At 42.3% G+C, this 17,707-nt stretch overlaps 1 protein-coding gene across 9 annotated transcripts in view; it reads left to right on the top strand.

Annotated features, from left to right (window-relative positions):
* TBX20 (T-box transcription factor 20) overlaps nt 1-17,136 on the top strand; it is a 188,712-nt gene extending 171,576 nt beyond the window's left edge. For all 9 annotated transcript variants that reach the window (XM_065583768.1, XM_065583765.1, XM_065583767.1 and 6 more), the window contains 4 exons: nt 3,541-3,715; nt 6,833-6,932; nt 8,862-8,987; nt 15,018-17,136. In XM_065583768.1, the coding sequence (XP_065439840.1) occupies nt 3,541-3,715; nt 6,833-6,932; nt 8,862-8,987; nt 15,018-15,174 (558 nt within the window). In that variant the 3' untranslated portion in view covers nt 15,175-17,136. The remainder of the gene's footprint in view (nt 1-3,540; nt 3,716-6,832; nt 6,933-8,861; nt 8,988-15,017) is intronic.
* Nucleotides 17,137-17,707: the final 571 nt, after the last annotated feature.

Genomic DNA, 17,707 nt, shown 5'->3' with positions numbered 1-17,707 from the left:
TACTGGGGCTTAGTACTTACGTCTGACACATGGAGTCTAGCTTCTTCCTAGAGCATTTTTCTCATGTATCAAGAGGAGGAAAAAATCTTTGATAATTTAACCCTTAGAACATTACCTAATTTGAAGGTGGGTGGCACCTGGAATATGTGGGCCAGATTCTCTGTTCCTGGCCTGGCTTCTTTGCGCTGTTCCTGTGGCACAAAGGGGGTTGCACATCTGATACATGTAGGGGACTCCACACACAGTTGGCATTAAATCTGGTGTTGACAGAAAAGATTATGGCTAACCGGCCTTACACTGACCGGAATGGCCCTAGGAGCTCTTGCATCCAGCATAGATGAGAGCAGACACGAGGTTGCCCTAGCTTACACAAAGGGGATGAGAAGACCTCACACTACCTCCAGGACCAAGGAAGTGTAAAAGTGGCGTTCAGCCGGCCCCATTGGGTTCTCAGCCAAGAATAGCTCAGACAGACTCAAGAATCGGGCTGTATATGTATAAAAAGGACCGGAAGGAATAACTGCTTTTTGAGCTGACTAGGACTAGAGGGAAGTCAGGACTTGGGCTACATCTACACTACGGGGGGGGGAGGGGGTCGATTTAAGATACGCAAATTCAGCTACGCGAATAGCGTAGCTGAATTCGACGTATCGCAGCCGACTTACCCCGCTGTAGGGACGGCGGCAAAATTGACCTCTGCGGCTTCCCGTCGACGGCGCTTACTCCCACCTCCGCTGGTGGAGTAAGAGCGTCGATTCGGGGATCGATTGCCGCATCCCAATGGGACGCGATAAATCGATCCCCGAGAGGTCGATTTCTACCCGCCAATTCAGGCGGGTAGTGTAGACCCAGCCTTGATTGTCCAGACTTGTCTAGAATAAGGTTCTGGGAGGATTTGATATCTGTGGGATGGATGTCAGGATTAAGCAATTATGCAAGTGGTAAGGGTGAAAACAGCTTACAAAGATTTAGGAACGTAAATCAGAACAGCAAGGGATCTGGACCATTTAATCTAGTCCCCAAGATAAGATAGTAGGAGGGAGATTGTCAGTGAAGATAAAACCTCAAAGGTGGTTTTTTTTTTTTACAGTGAGATAACTAATGCACGATAGTTGTCTTGCTGTAAACTCCTAAGCAGAAACAAGGCAGTTGTTGTTTTTGCTGTGAAATAGCTAGGCGAGGTCAGCACTATAACCCCATCCATGGTTGGCCTCATCTAGGTTGCCTCCTGGTAAAACTACAATCCTTGTCACCACTAAGAGTTTTACAGCATGTTAGCTAACACACACAAGTTTTCCTTGCAGTAAAACCACCTTTTTTTTTGTCCGAGAATACACAGCCTGAGACTGGGCATCTGTGGAATGGGATTAGTTCTGCAGCTGGTTGTTTTTCTTTCAGGCCATCACATGGATGATTATATCCTTGATTATCAAACATCCCAGTTTGCTCAGTGCAGCAACTTGCAGGGCGGAACACATTGATGATAAAGCTGATGTTGTTTGTGTGTGTTTGCTCTCTAAATTAGGAGGAATTACTCCATCCTAAATGGAACTTTAAAAATTAGCAGAAAACATTCTGATGGACTTGAAAATTAAGAAAATGTTCCTTGCAAACATTTAAAGATTTATTTGGCGGAGCATATTTGTGAACCATGTACCACATGAGAATCATCCTAATCTAGTCACAACCTCATATAAAAGGAGATGCTTTTGTTGCATTTTATGCATGTTCAATCACTTTGTGTTGGGCATATGTACAAAATACTGTTAATTTTATCAAGTTTTTATAGAACCGTCATGGGACTGTGGTTTTTCTTCACCTGAAAAGCAGCAAACTAACTAAGGAGTTTAAATGTTCTAACACATTCTCACTTAAACTGAGATTGCCATGTAGCTGTTAGTATATCTGCCAAAAAGCTGCCAACTGCTAAAACAGATCAGCAGTCAAATTAATGGGTCAGCATCATATTATATTTATATAAAATGACATTTTAATTTTTAGAGACTAGTAGGATTATAAATGTCCATAAAATGGTTTTGTGGTATTCTGGCTTCTACAAATTGGGCTACTTACTTTTGTTCTCTGTTGTAACCATGGGCCCCTCAGAGCCCTAAGAAAGTGACATAAGTTATGACCATCTAAATGTGGTTATAAAGTTTTTTTTCATCCTTCCAAATAGAAGTTTTTAATATTAAAACAATCATCCCAAGCCCATATAACAAGCTCCTTATGCTACATCCATTCATCAGACTGCAGGTTGCTCCCTTTGGGTTATGTAAACTAGTGGTCTGATTAATGCCCAGATTTGTAGAGAAGCACTCAGGAGGAGAGAAGAAACAAGAAGCGTTGATGGCCCTCCTACCCCTGTGCTGCAACCACGCTGGGGCTAGGTATACTGTGTACAATGAATGCTCCAGACTAGTGTCTGGCTCTTCTGGAAGAAACAGTGGAGTGTATGTTGTATCCTGCAGAAGGATGGTGCTTTGGCCATGTTCCCTCTCTGCTGCCAGAGGAACTGTATTAAATAAAAATTAAAATACTGTTATCTCATATGGCACATGTTTAATTGATATTGCTGTCTTATTGGGAGGTCTTAATTGGAAATTAAATAATTTAGCCTAACAGTGATTGGTAATTCCTGCTGCTTTAATAGTACAGTAGTTACATAAATTCTGATTAACGGGAATGCATTTAGCTAGTGCCAAGCAGTTAAACTGTGTGTAACCAGGTGTCATAAGCATAAAGTGTAAACCCTTGCTTTTTTAAGTCACAAATTGCCAATAAAAGTTAAGGGATATGTTTTGTGGGTACGTGGCGGATTAGGTCAAGTGTGGCTGGGATAGGTTGTCCTTGATCAAGCCAAACAGTAGAGCAGTAAAAACAAAATTACAATTTCTCTCCACAGTACTCATTTTACTGACGTGCACACTTCAAAGTCTGCTTCAAACCACTTGCACTATTATTCAAACAAAGCCTATCTCTTTCAGTGTAGGAGAGGGAAAGAGTAGATGTGATGCAACAGTAAAGTTCTACCGTTAACTTTTGCCTTTCTGATTTGCTTGTAGGTTCTTAAAAAAAGTTGACTTATCCTGTATCTTTTTATGAAATACATTTAACATGACCAGAAATATACTGAACTGTCCATTTGACAAGAGTATAAAATACTATATATGTGAGATTTAGAAGTTGACATTGCTGAATGAATCTTAACTGCTGCATTCCCTGACTTTATTTTCATTGCAAATTTAAGGTTGCATTAATGCATATTGTCTTATTTTATAGTATAAGAAAAGTAGGAGCAACTTACTACAATGGAGTCAATTTAAGTGAATATTTAAAGTCTTAATCCTACTCTCACTGAAGTTAATGGCAGAATTTCCATTGATGTTAATAGAAGCAGGACTGGGCCCTAAAAGAACAACTTTTGATTGATTGTAATGTGTGTGACTAACAGGTTTCTACTGGAGAAATTAAAATCATAAGCCATGAATATTGTGTAATACTGTAGGTATCTGGAATTAACTGGCTTTTATATTTCAGTTGTTTGGATGGCTCTTTGGCAAAATTCAGCCCAAAACATTGGTCTTTGCTATTTTAGCAATAATGGCAATAGAGGGATCAGCAAACCTTCAGAAACAGTGGAACATCATGGGAGAATTTAGCAATTTGCCACAGGAAGAACTTTTAGAATGGATAAAATCCAGTACCAGACAAGGTAAACTATTTAGTTGTGTGTGATGATGTCCTTATTTGAGCTAAAAGAACAGGAGTACTTGTGGCACCTTAGAGACTAACAAATTTATTAGAGCATAAACTTTCGTGGACTACAGCCCACTTCTTCGGATGCATATATATTCTATATGCATCCGAAAAAGTGGGCTGTAGTCCACGAAAGCTTATGCTCTAATAAATTTGTTAGTCTCTAAGGTGCCACAAGTACTCCTGTTCTTTTTGCGGATACAGACTAACACGGCTGCTACTCTGAAACCTTATTTGAGCTGTAACTGAAGCAATTTTTAGCAATAATCTGTCAAAATACAGTCCATCAGGAGCAGTTAAACCTTATTAGATGCTGGAATTGAATCAAGATTAAGCCAATTAAAATGCTAACTGCATTTTTCAAAATACTATTGTGCTATTACACATATGGTTTTTGACACACATTAAATTAAACACATTTTTTTAAACTAACATATTTGGAATGCTGGGATACGTTCCTTGTATTTCACTTAGGTTTAAGTGAGAATCCTCTGTTCTGCAAGTGGCAGACATGTATTCCACTCAGGTGTGCGCGTACCCAGTGCACCAAAGTCAGAGAATTTTTCCTAGAGGTAACTGTAGGTGCTGTACTTGTGTCCTCTGGCCCCTTAGTTCCTTCTCAGGCTATTTAAAGGCGGCACCACCCTAACCCCCATCAGTTCCTTCTCGCCATGCATGGCTAGAGTTGGAGCAATCGGTGTGATAGTTTACTTCAAGCTTCTTTATCTCAGTCTTTCTGGGATTTTATTGTTGATATCCAGCTCCAATCAGTTAGCACCTCACTACATGGATGCCGCATGGTTAGATCAGGAGGAGCACTGTTCCACAGCTGTTCAACAGGTTCAGCTTAGTAGTAGATAGTCCTTTACTAGTAGAAAGTTCACTTACATATTTGGCTAAGTGGAAATGTATTTCAACTTAGTTCTTGGCCCCAGGGAGTTCAATTGAGGCAAGCCTGTATTCAGGACGTTTTGGAGTTCCTATTATACCTTCAGTCCTCTGGCCTGTCTATCAGTTCGTTGAGGGTCCTCTTAGCAGCAATTTCAGCATTTCATTCTCTGGTCCAAGGGAAAGCCGTTTTTTCAAATGCCATTGTAGCCAGATTCATGAAAGAGGTCACTTGTGTCTTTCCATTGGTAAAGGAAGTGATTCATCAATGGGACCTTAGCACTATGTTGGCTGCCCTCATGGGTTTTCCATTTGAGCCCCAGGCAACTTGTTCTTTGTCTTTTCTATGCCAAAAGACAGTGTTTCATGTGGCCATGACTACTTCAACGAGGTCCCAAGTGACAGTTGCATTTCTCCGTGATATTTTAATACTGGCATTTGCAGGGCTGCTATTTGGTCTTCCATCCATAACTTTAAAAAGCATCATGATGTTACGCAAATTTTGGAAAGGCAGTTTTGCAGTTGCTCTCAGAATAGACTGTGAGCCACATGTCCTGATACTGCTCGTCAGTCACCTAAGTGAAATACATGTCTTCACCCACTCAAAGAAGAAAGGACAGTTATTTTACATATACTGTTACTGTTCTTTGAGATGTGGGTGCAGACGTGTATTCTATGACACACCCTCTGGCCCCTCTACATAGAAGTCTCAATTCTTGATGTTTGGTGTGAAGGGACTGAGAGGGCGGTTGGGGCAGCACTGCCCTTAAATAGTCTGGGGAGGGACTAAGGAGCTAGAGGATGTGTGCGCCGCCTCTACGGGTACTTCTAGGCAAAGTTCTCTGACTTGGTGTACTGGGTGCACGTCTGTACCAACATCTCAAAGAACAACAGTTACAGTACAAGTTAGTAACCATCTTGTATGCCTTTTTTCTTGAAGACAATCACATGTTGGCTAAAATCTTAGTATAATTCTATTCAGAAGAAGAAAATTCCCAAAGGAAAGTTCAATATTTGTCTCAAAAGTTTGTCCTGAAATATGATGAACATATTTTTTTGAAAATGCTTGTGTTCTTAAGTGCAACAGCATTCATGTACTTGGGTGTCATTCACACAGTTGGATCCATGTTTGTGGACCTTTGCATGTATACAGTGCTCAGCTGACTGAAGCAACATGATCTAGTAGATAAAGTACTGAGCTGGGACTGAGGAGACCTTCATATCAGTCCTAGCTCTGACAGTGACCTGCTGCATGATGTTGTACAAGTCACTTGGTTCTGTTTCCCCTCTGTATTAGATTTATAAGCTCTTCTGGACAGAGGCTGTGTTTTACTATAATTTTGTACAGAGCCTAATACTGTAGGGCTCCAAACTTGTTTGGGAACCCTAGACACTGCTGTAGTATCACTAATAGACTTAAATGGACTCGACATAAATTGTAGGGTTCCATCCGCACGGATCCATATGCAGGACTGGGGCCTTGCTCTTCATTTCATCAGTAGAGCACGCCTTATTCATTCTTGGGCATGTTCCTGTTCGTTCCTCTCCTTTTGTTCAAAGAAGACAGATAAATCAGAAAATGAGCTGCTTCTCCATAAATGGATAGTTGTAAACGTGAAAGTATCTGCCCGCACTAAGGACATGTATCACAGTCAGGTGGTACATACTTGGGTGTACATGCATCAGAAATCAAGTAAAAAATTGAAACTGACATGAATGTGTCAATATACAGATTCATGACCAAAAAAATTAATAAAATTATATTATGTCCACAAATGTAATAGTTTAATTCCTTAAGACGGATACAGTAGTCAATACTTTCCAAAGTGACCAGTGATTTTTACATGCCTCCTTTTGGGTGCTCAAATTGAGATGCTTTAAAAAGTCTGATTTTCCCCACACACACACACACACACACACACCCCAGAGGGTACTTATCATCCCAAATAAATCGTTAGTTTTGAAAATCCTTGGCCTTTGTCTTTTGAGCATCTCTTCACAGGCTATTTGAACCAAGCTTTCAGAGCAATTAAATTTAAGGATTTTTTTTTTAAGTGCAACATTCTCTCCTTCCTTACATTTATTCTGTTGTATTGTCCTACAGCTATGCTGGTTTTACTATCTGAAACTGAAAATCTCTTCTCCCCTTCTTTATTTTAAATAAGTCTTTCATTATATATTTCAGATGCTGTTTTTGCAGGAGCGATGCCTACAATGGCAAGTGTCAAGTTGTCTGCCCTTCGACCTATTGTCAATCATCCCCATTATGAAGATGCAGGGCTGAGGTAAATTTCGAAGTTCAGTTTTATTCCTCTAACATTAACTATTTTAGCCTTTTGATGTACCTTAGTAATGATAGTCATGTTGTCTAGTACAATTTTTTTTAAATCCATGAGGTCCTAGGTCATATTTTTATTTGACTAATCAACATTGTTTTAAAATAGTCATCAACAAGTTGAAGGACAATAGTCCATTGTGGGATAGAAGGAGTAGAGACACGGTAATGGTTCAGACTTAAGGCTGGTTTACACTAAAAAGTTAGGTCGACTTAGCTTTGTCGCTCAGGGGGTATGAAAAATCCACACCACCGTGTGGCGTAGTTAAACCAACCTAGCCCCTGGTGTAGACAGCTCTAGATCAACAGAAGAATTTTTCCGTTGACTGAGTTACCGCCCATTGGGAAGGTGGATTACCTACACCAATGGGAGAAGCCTTCCTGTCAACATAGGTAGTCTCTCCACTGAAGTGCTAGAGTAATGCAGCTGCACTTGTGCCACTGTAGCATTTAAGTATAAATATAGCCTTAGTAATCAAAAATATTGTGTAATTATGAAGTCTGAAGCAACATCCTCCTACTAAATCTACCTCTTGTTGCTCTGTTTTCCCATGGCCCAGTGAACAGACCAGTTCTCAAGACTGCAGCTATAATTACTTAGATATTACTGTAAACAAGGGTTGTGTTTTCTTGAAATATTAAAACATATTATTTAAATATTGATTATTAAGTTAGGAACTTCTTTTATTAAGACAGATTGAAATTCAAATTTTGCACAGACTTTTTTTGTCAATTCATTTCATATGGCATTTGACGGCTTAATTTGTTTTCCTTGCAATTTTCAGAACCTGAACTTTTTGTGTAAATTGGCTTCTGAAATTCATTTATTTAAAAAGTTTAACATCTTGTATCTTATCCACGAGTATCATTGCAACAGTCTTTGGCAACTCGAGTTTGTGGAAAGAGGGTAGGGGAAGGGGAGCACACAGATATTGCCACATGTTTATAGTATGTTTATATTCAGATGTAAGACCCAACTACAATCATATTGCTCTCTGTCTCCAGACAATCCCCTTCAACTGTACTTGGTATCAGAGCCTTAATATTTTGGGACAAGTCTGCAAAACAGCTATTTGCCTTACTTCCCCATCCCACCGTCATATGAGCACTAGACTGACAGGATTTTGTGGAGCATATTCTAAATGATTCACTGCATGTCTTCAGACTTTCACTAACCTTCTCTTTTACAGGACAAATAGGATTCTGTTAAGGTTATTATATGATTATGTACATTACTCCAGTGCATTGACAGTAGATCATAATGCCAGGCTTTCCTTTTTGGTGGTTCTGCTCACCCTTTCTTGTCTTTAAACTAAAATCATGTTCTGTTCAGTCTAGTGGGAAATGGAAAGAAACAAGTTCTGTCTCGAAGTCTCTTTTTACAAATCTAAGGAAGCTCACTTTCCTGGGAGGGCAAACAGGGGTCCACACCGGACATTCATCTTGTTTCTCATTAAACCAGAAGAAACTTAACCCACTTCAGTCAAAATCTCTGGAATGAATCTGAGTGAAGTTAGAACAAAATGGCTGGAACTGAATCATCTACAATATAAATGTGTCCTAAAGGCCAATTCAGTAGAAAGTCGTTGCTTCTCTCCCACAAGTGATACACAGTCGGTATGAAATAATAAGCTGCAGTGTTTCCTGGTGCCTTGTCTAAAATAGGAGGGCAAATAACTTAAAAAATGTAAAACCCAAGTATTCTAACATAAATATAATTTTATTACATGCTTTTCTTACAGAGCTGTCTGCCTTTTTTATACAACCCCCCTCGTTATACTATCTCAGTCTGGCTATTTTATCCATTCTAAATAATTTGGTTCTCCCCACCCTCCCATCCTATTTGCTAACAACTTTTATGGCTTTTTTCTTTTCAAAGGGCCAGAACTAAAATAGTGTATTCCATGTATAGTCGAAAACCAGCAAAAGAAGTGAAAAGAGAATTGTTAAGACTAGGAGTGAATTATTACATCTTAGAAGAGTCGTGGTGCATAAGAAGAACTAAGTGAGTATTAGTATTCAGTATCAATATTCTGTTCAAAGTATAGCTGAGGATATACTGGATCTTATCTTTGGATTGTGGAGGTTGATGGGAGAATTATGGTAACCCTGTCATTAGAACTTGCAGATTTATTTCACATTTAGCACAAGTTCTTAAACTGTATGAATTGAATTAATACAGACAGAGCCAGGCTCTCTATCCACACAAACAGATTTGAGATGTGTGAATAGAAAAACAGACTTTACAACTCTGAGAACTTTCACAGTCACTGAGCCTCTTTACATCGGGGTATGTTGTTCAAACACCCACAGGTACATGAACATTAGATATTAGCTAATTTGTGTTAGATATGCAGTTTGAATTTACATTTATCCTTAACCATAATTAAGTACCAGAAACAAATTTGGGCCCAGATCCTTCAAATACACAAGTAACTCTACACACAGTAGTTCTGTTGACTTTATTCATATGTGTAAAGTTAAGCTTGTGTGTGAACATGTTAGGATTATAACCTTAAACATAATTGTAGAACACAATTAAAGTTAATGCAGAGCAAGCAGATCACTATGCTGTGAAGGCAGTTGCAGATGTGTATGTATAATGAGGTCCAAAGGTGTTGAATTTTTTCTGCAAATTTTTTTCTGGAAATAAAATAGATGTTACAAAACCCAAACAAGACTTTTTTGACTATATACTTTTTTCTTTTATCTTGTAATATAATTTCTTCTTCGAATGCTTGCTCATGTCGATTCCATTCTAGGTATGCGCGTGGTCATCTGAGATATTTGCCTTAGCGGTATCTGTAGGGTCGTCTGTGGCGCCCTCTTGAGTGCCGCGCTCATATGTCGGTATAATAGGCACCACCAACCCTACGCCCTCTCAGTTCTTCTTACCGCTCGTGGTGGTTAGTCAAAGTGCCTTTTCCTTGCCTAGCAAGAGCTATCTGTTTTGTTTCTGCTGTCTTCAAGCCTTAGGGCCTTGTAAACAGTTTGTTTATAGTTGTTAGTGTTTAAGTGGTTGTTAAGTAGTGTAGTTAGAAGTTAGAGTCCCAACACGGACTTCACCCCAGGTGGAGCATGCCCCGGTGTTCGGGTTTTACGCCCTGCTCTGACTGCAACAGGCTTATGCCTATTAGTAACCCCCCATAGCAGCTGCCTGAAGTGCTTGGGGGAATTGCATGTGAAAGACAAGTGTTACATCTGTAAGAACTTTCAACCAAGGACCCAGAAAGAGCATGACATTCGTTTGAGGGCCCTCCGTATGGAAGCTGCTCTCCACCCGGCTTCCGAGCCTTCCCAGCCAGACTCTGTCTACCCCTAGCATTTCGGCCTTGGTGCGTAATGCATCCCTGGCACCGCTTTCTGGCACTGGTGCCCAAAAAGAAGTCCAAGAAAGACGGCTCCCCGGCACTGAGCAAGAAAGGCCTGGGGTATCGGGCAAAGGACCCAGTTCGGGCCACCCGCCCACACCAGAGCCATATGGATGTACCTCCCCAATGGAGGCCCCTAGCCCCCCAACAGATCCACTACCAACTCCTGGGAGCAGTTGGGGACGCAGGCTTATGGCAGGGCTGACACCTTCCAAGGCTCTCCCGGCGCCTAGAGCGCAGAGGCCTCTACCAGCATCGCCGGTGCCACGTGCGTCTCAGGAAGCGGTAAAGGCTCCCTACAAGGTCAAGTCAGCCATCAAGCCCCTCCAGAGGGCAAGTGAGCATCGCCAATCCCCAGAACCAAGACAACCCTCTCTGTCTCTGCGCCGCAGATCTCCGGCTTCACAACCCAGGTCCTCCGCAAGTTGCCCTAGATCACTTACACCGCGATTGCGGTCTTTGCCCTCTGAACGCAGATAGCCTAGGGGGAGGTGCCTGTCACCCTCCCGCTGGTCATCTTCTCGGCACAGATCCCCATCCCCCACAGCTTGGGAACAGTCTCTGTTGCGGTACCAGTCCTCTCACTGACGGTCCTCCTATTCAAAACGCCGGTCTCTAGTGGCAACGGTTAGCCACCAGATGCAGGCATCGACAGCTCCACCATGATCACCGGAAGGGGAGTCCTCTGGCACAGAGAGGGAATTCAGCCCCTTGCCGAGGCATCACTGGTGCGGTTGGGCACCTGAGCTGCATCAATCTCTGTGATGCCATCTTGGCAACACAGCCAGTGGCCAGCACAGTGGCCCTACTGGAGTGCGTGGGGCATTCCTGTGATGCTGATGCCCATTTTGCATCATTCATTGGCTGCCTCTTCAGAGCAACAGCTGGCGGTGCCAGGCTCGGTGCACAAAGTGCACTCGGAGGTCGGGGTAGAGGAGTGACTGCCCACCCCAAAACCCTCTTCCCCCACAGGGTATGATGCCCTGGGGCCTCCCCCGATGGTCCAGTCATTATCCTCCTTCCCGGATGAGGTGGGGGGGGGGGGGTCTTGAGTGCCAGCCTGCCGGACGACTTCAAAGAGCACCAGGCCCTGCTTCAACGGGTGGCCCAAGATCTTGGGCCTGGAGGTAGAGGAGATGACTGAACAGGTGGACATCCTGTTCAGTATGCTCTCGGCATCTAGCCCTGCCTTTGTTGCACTACCAGTGAACAATGGGGTCTTAAAAAAACCCAAGGTCCTCTGGCAAACCTTGTCGTCCGTCCCTCCCACCTCCAAGAGGGCTGAGAAAAAGTACTTCGTGCCAGCCATGGGGTTCGAGTACTTGTATACCCACCTGCCTCCAGGCTTGCTGGTCGTCTCAGCAGCCAATGAGAAGGGCAAATGTGTACACCAGTTCGACCCCAAAAATAGAGAGGCCAAGAGGCTAGAGCTTTTTGGAAGGAAGATTTATTCAACGGCCAGCCTTCAGTTCCGGGTGGTGAACCACCAGACTCTTTTCAGCAGATACAACTTCAACTTATGGGAGACTCTCCATAAGTTCAAGGAGTCCCTGCCCCAGAACTTGGCCCAGGATTTTGGTACCCTGGGAGAGGAGGGTCCTGCAGCAGCGAGGTGCTCCCTTCAGATGGTGTGGAATGTGGCCAATTCAGCAGCTAGAGTGTTTGGATCGATGGTGGTCATGAGGCGTAGCTCCTGGCTTCAGACTTCTGGCCCATCCTAGGAAATGCAGGCCTCAATTCATGATCTCCCATTTGATGGGAATGGTCTCTTTGCGGAGCAGACTGATGCAAGGCTGCATGGGCCACCCTTTGCTCGCTGTGTCCGCATACGCTGCAAGCGGCGAAGAAGCAGTTTCGGCCGCCACCACTGCCAAGGCCTTGGCGACCTCAACAGGGGTCTGCAAGGGAGAAGGGATAGAGACATGAGCTTTAGTCGTCACCGCCTTTCCTCCTCCTGCTCACTCAAGCAACCCAGCCCGGCAAAGCATCCTGGGGGCCAGAAGTGCTCATTTTGAAGGTGCACTCGAGAGTGACGCCCCCGTTAACTCCCCGGATCCACGTCGTTCTTTCCTCAATTGTCTTCATCCCTACCGTTCGACCTGGTCATGGGTCACCTCGAACTGCTAGGTGCTAGAGATAGTATCTCCGGGCTACACCCTGCAATTCTCGGCTCTCCTTCCCTCCCACCCCACCCATTCCCTGTCCCTCTTCAGGGACCCGTCTCACAAGCAACTCCTCGTTCAAGAGGTCAAGAACCTCCTGCACCTGGGGGCGGTGGAGGAGGTCCCTTGGGACATAAAAGGAAAAGGTTTCTACTCCCTCTACTTCCTAATCCCGAAAGCAAATGGGACCTAAGACTTATTCTGGACCTGCGACACCTCAACAAATCAGGGAGCGGTTTGCCTGGCCTGTCAGGCATTCTTGCCCCACCTGAAGGCAAGGTGGTGCAGGTCCCGCTGAACAATATTGCTGCGATGTATTACATCAACAGGCAGGGTGGAGCCATGTCGTTGGCCCTTTGCCAAGAAGCTCTCCACCTTTGGAACTTCTGTGTGCGGCATGCCATTCATTTGGTAGCCGTGCATCTGCCCAGGACCAGGAATGTGTTAGCAGATCACCTCAGCAGTACCTTCTCATCTTGCCATGAGTGGTTTCTCCAGCTTGAGGAGGTCAGTATGATCTTCTGGGGACTTCCCAGGTGGACTTGTTCCCATCCTGTCAGAACAGGAAATGCCATGTGTTCTGTTCAATCTGGGGTAGGGGCTCCCTGTCAGATGCCTTTTTGCTCCCATGGTCAGGGGCCCTGAGTATGCCTTCCCGCCAGTGCTGTTGATCCATAGAGTCCTTGTGAAGATCAAACAGGACAGGGCAAAGGTTATCCTGATAGCCCCCACGTGGCCTCGATAGAACTGGTTCAGCACGCTGCTGGATCTTTCGGTAGCTGTCCTGCTGCAGCTACTTCTCTGGCCGGACCTGCTGTCTCAGACACATGGCAGTCTTCTGCACCCAAACCTGGTGGTGTTGCACTTGACAGCATGGCTTCTGCATGGCTGAATGTGGAAGAATGGGAATGCTTGGCCTGGATTCAACGGATGTTGTTGTGTAGCAAAAAACCCTCCACCAGAGCAACTTACCTGGCCAAGTGGAAAACGTTCATGTGCTGGGCCTCATAATGATGTCTCCAGGCCTTCCACACCTCAAGCTCCAAGGATTGTCGCTGTCATCAATCAGGGTCCACCTGGCCGCTATTTCGGCCTTCCACCCTCTGCTTCAGGGCAGGTCGGTCTTCGTTCAAAACATGACCGCCTGGTTTTTGAAAGCTCTGGAGCATCTCTACCCTCACGCCTGGGGTCCTGTCCCTCCTTGGGACTTGAATCTTGTGCTGTCACTGCTCATGGGGCCTCCCTTTGAGCCTCTGGCTTCCTGCTCTCCTCTTTTCTCCTGGAAGGTTTCATTCCTGGTTGTGATAACGTCTGCCCGCAGGGTGTCTGAGATCAAGGCGCTTACTTCAGAGGTGTCCTAAACGATATTCTACAAGGATAAGGTCCAGTTGCGGCCACACCCAGCATCCCTACCCAACGTAGTTTCCGAAATTCATACCGGCCAGGACATATACATACCTGTCTTCTTCCTGAAGCCCTATAAATTGGAAGAGGAATGCAGGTTGCACACCTTGGATGTCAGGAGGGCACTGGCCTTCTACATCGACAGGACAAAGCTGTTTCGCAAGTCAACACAGTTCATTGCGGTGGCAGACAGGATGAAAGGTCGTCCAGTGTCTGCTCAGAGGATTTCATTCTGGATCGTGGCCTGTATCCGCTACTGCTATGAGCTAGCAAAAGTGCCTCTACTGGCAATCGTGACAGCACACTCGACTAGAGTGCAAGTGACATCAGCGGCCTTCCTGGCACAGGTGCCAATCCAAGAGATCTGTAGGGCCGCTACCTGGTCATCTGTCCACAGGTTCACGTCTTAGTATGCACTTACCCAGCAAGCTTGAGACGATGCTGGCTTTGGCAGAGCAGTGTTGCAAGCTGCAAGGCCAAGAACTCCGAGCCCACTTCCACGGATACTGCTTGTGAGTCACCTTGAATGGAATCGACATGAGCAAGCACTCGAAGAAGAAAAACGGTTACCTACCTTTCGTAACTGTTGTTCTTCTAGATGTGTTGCTCATGTTCATTCCATTACCCGCCCCCTCTGTCGGAGTTGCTGACCAGAAGGAACTGAGAGGACATAGGGACGGTGGCACCTAATATACCAACATGTGAGCATGGCACTCGAGGGCGCCACAGCCAACCCTATGAATACTGCTAAGGGAAAAATCACCGACCACGCACGTGGGTGCGCACACACCTAAAATCGAATGGACATGACCAACATATCTCAAAGAACAACAGTTATGAAAGGTAGGTAACCATTTTTTTTTCACTTATTCTCCAATCTGACCTGTATTTCCAATGTAAAGACAAGTGAAAAAAACCCTTAAAGTGCTTTCCGTAATTCATCATAAAGAAGCAAGAGTTCAGAAACTCTTTTTTCCCCTTTGTAGGTCAGTCATTTTTAACCCTTAGTTTATAAAACAAACTTGCCGTATGTTTCTTTGATTACATTTCCTTACCTGTCCTTCTTTATTTTTGTTTACATATTCAAATATTTTCTAGGCCCGGTTGCAGTATGCCTGAAATTTGGGATGTGGAAGAACCTGCCAATGCTGGCAAAATTCCTTTATGTAACCTTATGAGTAAGGATCCCAGGCCATATTTCAACACAGTATTCCAGAACAGTATTTACAGAGTCTTGAAGGTTACAAGGGAATAACACTTCAGTGCAAAGAACTGTCAAACTTTTTCAACTTTTTAACTGCTAACCATATAAAAATTCTAAATCAGAAACACCTTTTATACTAAACTTAAAATGAGGAAATGTATATTTTTAATTTTTTGTCATTTTAAAGGAATTCTGATTATAGAAGTACCTTAACCTGACAGTTTGGATTTCTATTTCAGGGTCAGTCTCTTGAGGTTTGCTATGCAAATGATTATATGTTTGCACACTCTTTAATAAATACTGATCCAAACAAAAGTTAAGTGGCTGTAGAAAGTAACAACAGTTCTCAAAACCAATCCGATTGTGAAACAATGCTGTCAGTCTGCCTTAGCAAAGCAAGATTATTTAAACCATTGGTGCTAGTAATTAGGAACTAATGGATGGTTCTGTAGCATCTAGCAGCAGACTTCTTAAATCACCATCACAATATAATGACCACTCCCCATATTCCTCTTTGGATAACGTGATACTGATCACACATTTCTGAAGAAGTCACACAATTTCTTTAGCCATATCTGTGTGAAGAATGGTTTTAAGAGAAACTGAAGAAGGGTTGCTGATAGTTTTGGATCACTTTAAAAACATGTCAGGCCTTTAAGTTTGTCTTTTTAAATGAAATAGTTTTTAAACAATCTTGAAACTGCACATTTTAGATGATGTGCACTTTGCATGTGCTTGGAACCTTAACTTCAATATTAATTTTAAAAAATAATTAAACCAATGAGAGGAATATTTGCAACTGAGCGGTAGCTTAGCTTCTGATTGCCCAAGGATTTTAAACATTCTAGTACATTCAAAACAACCAAACATGCACATGTGAAGTTTAAGAAGGGAAAAAATATTTTATTCAGGCAAAATCTGTCATTTATCCTTGTTGTTGTGTAGCTTTAGTAAGGTAATAAAATAAACTCTGCACTGCCTTAACAGTGCTAGAGCTACATCTTAATTCTGTAGGAAATGCATCTAGTTCATATCACATTTTCTTTCCCCATCTATTAAAGCCCGTATAAAGATTCTGTTGTACATTGGACATCTTGCTTTATTTAACTAATCCTGGTTTTTAAAAATAGTTTTTAAAAGTATCCAAATAATACTGAAGAAAAACCTTGTAACAAAATTAACCTGACGGTACTATGATTATAGTCAAAAGTTTGTGTAAATTTAATCACTAAACCAAATGTTAAATATACTCTCCTTGAATTGTCTGACCATGTAGAGTGCAATTATCCTTCCTGCTTTGAAGTTTTTTCTTATTTCTATCACCATAATGTGGCCATTGTGGATGGTACAGGACTTAATTTCACAGAGGAATTCATTTCCCGGTGTACTAGAGCAAGGATACCCTACAGGCTATTAACAAACAAGATGTTATAAATTCTATATGTTACAGCCACTTGAAAACATCACAAGTAATCTAGATTTGTAACTTTTGAGACTATATAAATGTTAATTGTTCAATCAGCAGCCTAATGACATGACAGTGGTCTAGGTGGCTGTACTGGATATTCAGCCTTGACTGCATCTAGCAGTAATAGATGCTGTAGAAATAAACCTCTTTTACAGCTGTGAGAGTAGTAATAAAATGTTGAACATATGTGAAAACTGTGGAATAAAAGCTGATCAGTATTTTATGTATTTGATTTTTTTTTAAAATTTGCTTTATTGGGAGGGTGCAGATAAAGGGTTGAAAATACATATTAACTTTTTAACTTTTACAAAAAAACATTTTGGTAAAGTTTCTATAAGGAAACTGGATCACTAAAAAGGGCTTAGGAGAAGAGAATTTTTTTTAAATATGTTGATGGGTTTCAAGAAAGCAGTAAAAAGGATATCTTTCTATATAAACATTGTGACTAAATAGTGTTACAGCACAAAAAAGTACTGTATTTTTATGGGGTTTATGCCAATTGTTCACATGTACTTATATGTAGTTAAATAAAAAAATTCATGCAATGTGTTTTTGTATTTTTACTTCACCATAAACATCATATTGTATAGCATTTATTATAATGATCATGTCAGGTACAGCTATGACGGCTACATAGATTAAAAGTCTTTGCCAAATGATATGGAACAGATCAGGAGTTTCTAATGCTTTAAAAAAATTCTGCCAACCTCCATTTTCCTTTCCTTACAAATGTCACTTAGTAATGTAGGTACAAAACATAATGAGCCTAACCCCAAAATGTTGATTTGAGTGGAAATTCATTCCTAAATTTTAAGTTTCAATTAGTCAATTTACTGAGATTTGTTCTTAATAAAAAAATTATTGTAAAAATTAGTTTTCAAAGAGGAAGCTGTAGAGAGTGTCAGTGACTATATCCCCAGGCATTATTTTGAGACTGATTGAGGCACATCTTTCTTTAAAAGTGAGTAATGCATCTTGAAGGTTACACTATCTTGTCCCCTTGACCTTTCTTGAGTGGCATAGGGATTTTCTGTTTCAAAGCCAAAAAAATATTTTAATCTAATACTAACAGAATATTAGTGTAAAAAGTATAATAGGAAAATATCAGGTCAGTCT

Source organism: Chrysemys picta, chromosome 2 (genome assembly GCF_011386835.1).
Source record: "Chrysemys picta bellii isolate R12L10 chromosome 2, ASM1138683v2, whole genome shotgun sequence".
Taxonomy (NCBI): domain Eukaryota; kingdom Metazoa; phylum Chordata; order Testudines; family Emydidae; genus Chrysemys; species Chrysemys picta.
The sequence above is the reverse complement of the archived record's forward strand: the minus strand, read 5'-3'. Positions and strand labels throughout refer to the sequence as shown.